This window comes from Rutilus rutilus, assembly GCF_951802725.1.
Source record: "Rutilus rutilus genome assembly, chromosome: 19".
In the NCBI taxonomy this organism is placed as follows: domain Eukaryota; kingdom Metazoa; phylum Chordata; class Actinopteri; order Cypriniformes; family Leuciscidae; genus Rutilus; species Rutilus rutilus.
In genome coordinates this window covers 11,169,716-11,180,022 of record NC_140232.1, presented here as the reverse complement: position 1 = coordinate 11,180,022, position 10,307 = coordinate 11,169,716, and the positions used below count along the sequence as shown (strand labels likewise).

The 10,307-nt window shown below is 36.5% G+C and overlaps 1 protein-coding gene across 1 annotated transcript; it reads right to left on the bottom strand.

Moving 5' to 3' along the window:
- Positions 1 to 581: 581 nt before the first annotated feature.
- LOC311278865 (E3 ubiquitin-protein ligase NEURL3-like) lies at positions 582 to 3,325 on the bottom strand. The gene is made up of 4 exons (XM_084389954.1): positions 3,254 to 3,325; positions 1,698 to 2,201; positions 1,145 to 1,291; positions 582 to 1,058 (listed from the first exon to the last, which is right to left on the bottom strand). The coding sequence occupies exons 1-4, from the start codon at positions 3,270 to 3,272 to the stop codon at positions 883 to 885; spliced, it is 846 nt and encodes a 281-aa protein (XP_084246080.1). The 5' UTR covers positions 3,273 to 3,325; the 3' UTR covers positions 582 to 882.
- Positions 3,326 to 10,307: the final 6,982 nt, after the last annotated feature.

Below are 10,307 nucleotides of genomic sequence, written 5' to 3'. Positions count from 1 at the left end.
GCTTGTGGGTTGCTCTCATTCAGTGCTGAGAATTTACCAACATTAATTAAAACCTTTTAGCCAAATGAATGAAAATTGTATATGCAATTAAAATAAAAATAAAATACATATTTAAATAAACAATTGTGGGAAAAGTCATGTCCTGAGAACACACTTTTAATCTTTAACTTTGACAATTACAATTTTTCAGGTATTACACAGGTCAGTGTGGTTTTATTGAGTTCACTTTTAACCCAACAGCTAAAAGAAAAATATGATACTGGAATTTTAGTTCGTAGGACATTATTCACAAATATTATTCTAATTTAAGAGCATTTTGAACTAGATGTTTGAAAACAATAAACCAACTATAGAAGCACACGATTGTCAAATAAGACTTTTGCAAACTGTTTAAACTTCCCTGTGTGTCAACCCCCCCCCCCCCCCCCCCCACCCCCCCCCCCCACACACACACACACACACACACACACTTTTAAATGTAGGGTTCTTCTGCAGCACTGAAAGTCACATTGTTGAACATGAGCGTCATAAAAGAGATGACGAATAACTGAGCATAAAAAGTCAGTCCTACAAACTGTTTACATAAAATGCATTTAATACAAAATTAAAAAACATTGCTTATATTACATATTTACAATACATACATATATATTTAAATCATATTACATATATATTTACATAATAGATTAAGAACATAATCTGATACTTTCCATAAATAATCAGATTGTAAAATAATTTACAAATGAGAAATAGTGCAACTAGAGAGAATACAAAATATAATAAAAACATGTGCACAGTGCAGTGATAGATTTGTACATTAAAGCAATTCTGAAATGAATTGTACAAAATACATTCAACAAACCAGTTTAAATGGGATGAAAACTAGTCATATGGTTGTAAGGAACCCAAGGGATGACGACACAGAGGACAGGTCCCAAACGTTATGAACACCCTCATGGCGCACGGACTACAAACACATGTATGACCACAGCTCAAACGAATGTTTGCCACATCACTGTAACACACTACACATTCCTCACAGTCAGGAGTTTCATGATCTGAGGGGGAAAAGAGAAGAGATGAGGTGCTGAAACTACATGTACTCGATCATGCAATGACTGTCATGCACTTATGAGATTCTTACCTGTGTTGACGAGATTAGGGTCTCTCTGCTCCAGCATGCTCATTTTTTCCTTCTTTATTTGTAACATTTCTTTATCTTCAGTGTGTTTGATGTGTGTGAGAGCAGGACAGGACCTCCTGGTGAAGATGCAACGTCTCTTGTTGGAGCCTATAACGCGGATACACAGATCACATACACTGTTAGGCAGGGGAAAAAAGAACTAGGCATATATTTATGTCCCTGGTTTGCTTAAGCCTCAAGATTTTACAAAAAGATTTTTTAGAGCGGTCAAAGTTAACACGTACACTTAAGATACTAATGATATATATATAGCCTATATTTACATCAAAAAGTAAAAAAAAAAAACTTGCCTCTTTCTAACAGAAAAGTGTTATGGCGGTGCAATGATGAATGAGATCCTAATCAGGTTATTTTTGTGCTACAGTATATTTTTGGAAGTAATCAAAATATAGCACAAAAATAACCAGCTTTTTTTCAACAACAACAAAAAAATATACAATAATTTATGCCCTCAGAACACAATATGATACTGTACATCAGAAGTCTCACTCACCAAGCATCATCACTGACGTGGTCTGTCCATAGACGTCCACCATCGCCCAGACGGGCCACTTGGCGTTCAGATCGGTTTGCTCTGTGTGTGTTCTGCCATCAGAGCTCCGTATGCGCAGACAGCCGTTCTTCTTCAACCAGAACTGAATCTCTGAGCCAGGGCGACAAATGCCCACGGGAACCACCGCCGCCGCGAACAGTGGAGATTGGGTCAAGTCTGGGATGGCCAGAGGGGGTAAAGTTGTCTGCTCGGGTAAAACATGCGTGAATCCGACCCGCAGTGCTCCGTGCCAATCCCGCTCGCAGTCCTCGACGACTCTCAGACAAACTTTCTCCTGTATCTTCACCTGTCGCCCGCTGAACGTCAGTCCGTGGCAGAATGACGAACCGTCCCTGGTCACGCGACGACCCCCGTCACTCAGCGTTATCAGAGGACCCTTCACTTCTGAGTGGAAACAAATCGCTCTCAGGCTCCCGTGCGCGTGACACACGCACTTCACTTTCTCTGGAAAATAAATAAAGGGTTTGTCTTTAGAAATGAAGTGACCACGCGGTGTGTTGTGGACATCTCTGTTATGATTCTTTTATGATTCATCTGTCTTTTTTGCAACTTGTGTTTGCTCGGGGCTTTCCAGAACGTCCGATTCGCGAATCAATTCTTTTGAGGAGAATCAACCGGTTGAGAAAAGGTTCGAACGACTCGTCCAAAGATCGGACTCGAGCGTTTCTCGAGTCAATTCTCACTGAACCGAGAATTTATTTGTAATATAGGGTAAATTCAGGTCGATTGGGACACTTTTCCCAGTCATCAATGGCAAAACATTTACGACGACGAGACAGTTTTATCAATCAACACACACACAGGAAATAAGGTTTTAATATTCGCAGAGAGATTCAATTTAAATTCAGTAGGCCTATTGTTTAATGTAAATGCAAATTATATTAAGGTTCTAATTAATTCTAATTAACATTCATGAATCATGTCTGCAACAACCTGAAATGGGACACATGAAATGAAAATAAACACCCTTACTGAAGCTTAAAAACGCAATACATATATATAGGCTACAGTAGGCTACAGCATCAAAAAAAGTCACTCCGGAATAAATGTAATTTGCATAAGAATTTAACTAGTTCTTTGTTCGGTTCAAAAGAACCGATTCGCGAACTTAGTCGTTCCGGCTGTTCAACTCCCTGACGGCAATAGCGCTTTATAGCCACTAGAGGCCGTTTCGTTTCAAGCATCACGTTACGCACATTGATAATATTGAGCTGAGATTCTACAATGTTGCACGGTAAATAATAATTTCATATTATTGACGCATAATATAATCTATAATGTATTTATTTTTTTGACAATTTTATTGTATAAATTACTGTAAATTAATTGGTTGGTTAACGTTCTTAAAACAAAAATAAATAATTTACATTTAGAAACTTTCTAATAAAAAATTTAAATAGCCTACCAACAGAACTATTTTTAAGCTTGACATATTGCTTTTTCATTAAGTGATATTGCTGAAAAGTTACAATTTGGCTTTAGTGTCATCTTCTTACCTTTGTTTTTCTCTGTCATCCTGTTTTCTTAAGAAGCTCCTGGTATCATCTGCAGGCTACATTCGTTTCTATATCTAAGTAACTGCATGTGTTGTGGTTTGCACCTAAACACGAGGATACTATTGGATGGAGGGACTATAGGGGCGGAGCCCTGGAAAGTTTCCTTTGAGAATGACAGCAATAACTGTTGGGAAACTTTTAGAAATTTAGTAATCTATTCGGTTTTTGTACGTATAAACTGGTAAGCAAAAGAAAGTATTTGGGTAGTTTATTTATTTTGTCTTATAGTAGGCTAATGCATAACATAAATTGGCTTTTTAGTCATAATTTTACTAAATCATACAGCTTTGCTGGGAACATGAGTGTATAAATCTGAATAGCTTTGGATAGAAAGCAAATAAAGAGGCTCATCATATTGGAATAAGTAACTGTGCTGTTTTCCCTATGTATTGCCAGCAACACCTCCATGGTTATTCCCAATGCAGTTGACTTTCAACTTTTAGTGAGTATAAATGATAAAAACAGACAAGAACCTACAATACATAAATATTTGGATCAGAAATATGTATTAGTAATTCAGTTATATACAGACGGATCTAAAGATCCCGATGCTATACAGCATCAGCAGTTTATATACCAAGGTTTAGGAATAAAATAGCAAAAAGAACAACTAATCATATATCAGTCTATACAACAGAAATGCTTGCAATGTTACTTGCTCTTCAGTGAGAGACCAAAATACCTGAAGTGGTCATATTTTTCAGACTCTTTTGAAGCATTTTCAAGTTTAAAGAGTGGAAAATCATCAACTAGGCAAGATGTTCATCAGATGTGATCTTCCTGAGTCGAGCATGTTTTAATAAAGTGTAAAGGTTACGGCAATAAAAGAATACAACTTATTAAGCACTTCAGAGATATCATAGTTAATGAGCTTTTCCTGCAGAATGTGTTAAACAAAGATACAACTGTAAGAGTGTTTAATATTCTGTTTAAATATCTCAAAGACAGAGTTAATGGATATGATTTAAGATGTACGTGTAATTTGTTGGTTCCTTTTTTATTTATTTATTTCGAGTTTTCCCTCAAAGTCAATGCTCCACACTCCATCCCAGTAGGTGGCGGAATATGGACCAAAAGCTGGTTTGCCAACCGCCACAAAACGTCAAAGAAGAAGAAGAAGAAGAATTATACAGCTTCAACAACATTCAGAAAACACAGTATAATTTTAACTTTCACTTTGAGTGTCTGGGTCAAGGGTACTATATTTATGACATCATCTCATAAATCATCTCATGACAACAACCATTTGTTTAGTTTATAATTGTTTAAAAGGGGTAAATGTGGAAATGAATTAAATCTAAATGTATTTTCTTTTCAAGCATGTACATTCACAATGTGTGTGTGTGTGTGTGTGTGTGTGTGTGTGTGTGTGTGTGTGTGTGTGTGTGTGTGTGTGTGTGTGTGTGTGTGTGTGTGTGTGTAAAACTTAGCTTAACTAAAAGAAAATGACTTGTGAGTGATGCGGTCCCGAGGACTTTTCTATCGCTTCAGAGGTGTGTGTGTGTGTGTGTGTCTGTCTAAAATGTAACCCTGACCGTTTTACATGCCTTTTGTTAAATAATCACTCATTATTAAAATTGAGATATTTCGATAATACCTCAATTGTATGGAACGTAAATGTCTATGTCATTGTCCATCTTTATTATGTGGGTTTAGGGGGCGCGTAGATATGTACGGAACGTTTTTTTTTTTAAGCGGAAAATGTATTACTTTCAAATGTATTCATTTATAGTGTGTATATAAACAAATATATATTTTATAATGACATCATTATACATATACATATACATGTACATTTATATGTTTTAAACACAATTATGATTGCTGTAGTAGGCTAATATAGCAGGGCATTCAGTTACTTTTGAAAGGACAAACATAAGGTGTATTTCATTAGACTTTAACTTTGCCAGCTATAAAAAAAATCTAGCATTTCCTCACGTTTTACCACTGATTTTTAGTGACAGTCGATATCCACTGGCGATGACAGTCCCCCCCCCCCCCCCCCCCCCCGCCGTGCCATACCACACCCACTCTCCTCCCTTCTTCTCACAGCCATCCACGCCCATTTAGGTTGCATTTTTCAAAAAGATTGTGAGCTAGACTTGAGCAGTTGAGCTGAAAGAGGGGGGTTTCATGACCCTTTAAGGAGCCACACCTTACTTAACCAGTCAAAAAGAAACCTAAATATTGTGATGAGAATGGATAGGCACATTCTCTGTACACTCATAAAAAGCATATGATTAATTAAGCTAGTGTAGTCATTAACAGTGGCATTTAACAGGCAACGTGCACCACAATTTATATACTCTTTAGTCCAGTGAAGGAGGCATGAGAAAGAATTGCTCACCCAATACTGTTATCATTCTCATAGTTGAGTCTGTTTTGAGTACATCTGGGTCACATGATTTTTGAATTTTCTGTGGGCATTTTGTCAGTGTGACCTAAAACCAGTATGTAATGGGTATGGTTGGGGAAATACCTGGCAACAGAATATGCCCTGGATCAAAGGCACTTTAATTTGTGTTTTGCTCTTTGGTCGGTTTAAAGCTCAAGGGCTTTGCAAAGCAGTCAACAACATATTCAGAAAACACAGTTGTATTTCACTTTCATTTTGAGTGTTTACTACATTTATGATATCATTTACTCATTCAATCATTCACTAATCTCATGCTAATCACCATTTGGTATGTTTATAATTGCTTCAAAGGAGTAATGTGGAAATGAACTGAATAAATGTATTTTCTGTTCAAGCATACATACACTATACATACATATATATATATAGCCAGGGCATACAATTATTTTTATGCCACACCAATGGCCGATGACTTAAGAAAAAGCTTTACCGGCCATAAATATTTTTTGTTTTACCGGCCATGAAACTGTTTTGGCAAAAACAGGCAGTTATGACCGAAACCTAACCCTGCAGTGAAAATTCGCAATTTCAATAGCACATCTAAAACGAACCTAACTAATATCAATTTAAAACATTATTAAAGACAATTAACAGCATAGTTTTCAGAAACTGAATAAAGTAATCAAATGCAAAATAAATAATACTGGATAGTCTTCGCTTTATGAATTCACAGATTAAAGTTACAAATCTTTTTCTTTTTTTTTTTTCATTGCCTTTTGTTGTTTGATTAACATTAAAAACACTGACTGCAGCAGAAATATTAGGCTGCTGTCACTTAAAGACCCAATGCACGGATCCAATATACACAAGCGTGTTTTTTCTCTACTACTTTTTAAGGGTTAATGACACACCTTTCTACTTTAGTGTTTTTTAATCTCTACGATTGCCATTTTCAGTCTTGGTCAATGCACCTAATCATCCTGCGGAATCAATTTCCTCAGGCAGGCACATTTAAACCACCACACATAAAGTACAAGTGTAGATACCAAAGTCTTATTCTAGCAATGCCCTTTTCTAACAGGTGCATAAAACCAAGCGTCCAGAGCTATGCACAAGAACATACATGTAAAGAAGAGTGCATTGATATCCCAGACAGCAACATAGTGTCTGCCCAGATCCGATCCACATCTGGTACACGTTGAATCCACATGTACCAGATGTGGCCCGGATCTGGGCCGAGTCCGACACTATGTTGCTGTCTGGGATGCTTGAGTGACATCAGCCAAAATCAGACCCCTTGATGATCTTATGACTGAATGGGATCAAATCCTTGCAGCCTTTACAGAAGAGTAGAAGCTGTTAGAACAGCAGAAGAGAAGACCAGCTCTCTAGTAACTCCCATTGTTTTAAGAAACCGTTGCAGTTATATACAGTAGGCTATGTCTAATAAAATAAGGTCAAACAAATTGCACAAGACTTACAAGTCAACCCGACACACACACACACACACACACACACACACACTTCTCTGAGTGTCTTTTAGTAGTAAGCTTATTTACTTTATCTATGAAGTTTATCTGAAGATAAGTTTTACACCAGAAGTAGAGATGAACAGCCTGTATTTATGGACAACATCATTACATTTATTAGGTTATTTTCACAACATCGCTCACTTCCTCTACGAAGTGAAATGAAACATTATGGCATTATAATGTTCAGCTTATCATCAACTTAAGAACGCATTCACACATCCACAGTATAGTTTTATTGACAGCCGTACCCTTGACCTGAAGTAAGCTCTAAGTAAGTTCAGTTCACAATGCGCTAAATCAGAAATGTTTAAGGGGAAAAGATGTGACCAAAAGTAAAAAATTTGGCATTTCATTTAACATTTCAGCTTTTTATGCTTAAATTATGGGACTGTCCATAATCAAACCTGCAAGAGTGTAGCTATGTTGTCCATGATGGATTCAGAATTAATCACCTGTAACATTCTGGGAATTTCACAGGATGCAGTTCAGAAGATGGTTATGTCTGCTATGTTTCATCATGTTGGAAATTTACTAGGTTAAAGGACACCTGTACAGGGGTGCGTTCCCTGAAACCAAATGTGGTTGCAAGTTATGTCGTTACCAACACAATTAAAAGGAACTTGCGACCATATTTGGCTATCGATGCTTTTGGGAAACGCACACCTGCCATGTCAGTTGGTCCCTGACTCTTTTAGTTGCCCTCTAGGCCTACATCTATATTCTATATTATTGGTCTCTTATATTTACATTTTCAGAATGTGTTTTAGTGTGTTAAACAATATATTTTTAATTAAACTTTACTTAGGCTATTTATAATCAACCACCCGTTTGAATCTGATTCAATTCCTTAATAATGACAAGTCACTAAGTATTTTATTTCCAGAGGTTGGAACAAGTTTACAACGAGCTCAAAAGATGATGTCACTTAGCATTTCAAGGAAATCACATGACAGTTAGGCTATCTTACTTGTTAGACTTTTATCATGTGAGCAGAGTGAAAGAGAGGAAACGGTCTTCTGTGAGGAAATGCATTGCAACGTATCCAGTATTTTTCCTACAGCATGAGCTACAGTGGGTTTGGCGCCTCTGAGGAGTTGGAGTGGTCGTGGCCTGGAGGAGGAGGTTCACGTGTGCCTCGTAAACCAACCACATAGCTTTGACAGTAAATCACTGTACGGGGATACTACAGTAGTGAATGTATTGCCGTTGTTTTGGATCAAATGGGGATTATTATAACTGGGGTAGAATACACTGTGTTCTATTCTTGCCAGTTGCCATTCTTCTTCTTTGAAGCCCTCACATTGAAACGGAAACAATACATAGCCTATATATTTTATAATAATTCTGGGATGAGGCAGTTCCCACCCCGGTATCCGCCCCTTGCCGGTTAAACATGTCATTCGCTGCTGATGCGCTGTTCAAACTTGCGCTTTACTGAGCGCGTACACTCGACGCGCACATGCACTAAAAGCCTGTTACTGGACTAAGTTATCTTTTGAGTCTTAGGCCTATATTGCGCTAATACTGTCAAATACAGACATTGTTTACATAAACAAAGTTGGTTATGTCTAAAGTCAAAGCAAACTAAGAAAATTAATTAAAATCTGCTTATGCGCGTGTATTAGACGTGTCGCGTGCAGTTCTTAAAGAGACAGTAGCCCTAATAATAAACATGCTGCCGCTTGTCCTTAAAGAGATAGTTCACCCAAAACCAAACAGTTGCTGGTCCCCATTGACTTCCATACATAGTAGGAAAAAACATTTACTATGGAAGTCACAGGGGTACATCAACTGTTGTGGTTACTCACATTCTTTCAAATAACGTTTATTTTCAACAGAAGAAAGAAACTTATTTGGGTTTAAAACAACTTAAGAGAGTAAATTATGACTTTTTTGGGGGAGAACTATCCCTTTAATGTTAATAAAACAACAAAACACACAGAGGAAATCATTCACTGCTCTTGACTGAGAACTTTAAGTCTGTTGTGTTTTATTTTCATATTTGTTCATTTAATTACTTTCTCATACTGTTAAATACACCTATAGCTGAAAAAAATTAAGCAGTTTATTTCATTTGTATATTAAGTTGTGTATGTGTAATATGTATCTCTGTTCTTAATTTTTAATAACAAAGAAAATAATGACAAAGATTTTTATCTTCGCCACTTTGGCCTAAATGTCTGCCATTCTTTTTTATTTTATATTTTGTAACCTATAAGGCTTTGTTTTTAAAATAGGGAAATTAGTTTGGCTGTAATACTCAGTCACTTGCAAAATAGTAAAATCAACATGAAAAAAGAATCGTGATAAAATCGTGATTTTCCTGAAAAAAAAATCGTGATATGATATTATTGCCATAAAAAGTGCCTAGATGTGCTTAGATGCTAAAAATGTGTTATTATTGATCATTATATCACACTACAATTAAACATAATGAAACATTAATTTGAATTGAAATTGTTTTATTAGCTTAGCTAATATAATTTATTAGCTTTTTCTAGAGATTGCAGTCATACATGAAATGGTGAAAAATGACTTGAAATAATACTGAAAATAGGTTAAGATGAATGTTAAAGGTGTGCCCCCTAAAAGCACAAGTGGCCCCTGCCTGGCCCCCCCAGTTACTGTGGTCTAGAACCGCCACTGCACATGGGGGCTTTTCCTGAAGCCAAATATGATCGCAAGTTCCATCGATATCAACACAATTCAACCGAACTTGTAACCATAGTTGGGTAACGATGCTTTTGTGAAACGCTCTCCTGGTAGACAGTGTGTTACTACATAGGTTTGGCATCTAAAACTGGTTTACAGAATGATGATTGGCAGGTCCTATTCTCTTTAATCTGCAAACTGAACATTTAAGTATGCAGTGAATTTAAAAAAAAGCTATAGAAGATTCAAATAAATATGAAAGAAGAAGAATATGTTTTGATGTGTGCAGGTATTCATTGTTTACTTGAAATATTTGTATTTTTTGAAATATTTGACCTAATAGTTAGTTCCTACTCTACACTGTATGAAATCACAGTTGAATCGCTGAATTGCTGTTGTTTATCACTCCTCCCCACCAAACCAGAGAAAGAAACACTCAATTTGTTTATTTTTT

Excerpts from the sequence above, each read along its gene's own strand:
- LOC311278865 (XM_084389954.1), bottom strand. Across the intron at positions 1,292-1,697 it reads CACGTCAGTGATGATGCTTG|GCTCCAACAAGAGACGTTGC; the intron begins GTGAGTGAGACT and ends TCCGCGTTATAG. Across the intron at positions 1,059-1,144 it reads CCCTAATCTCGTCAACACAG|ATCATGAAACTCCTGACTGT; the intron begins GTAAGAATCTCA and ends TTTCCCCCTCAG.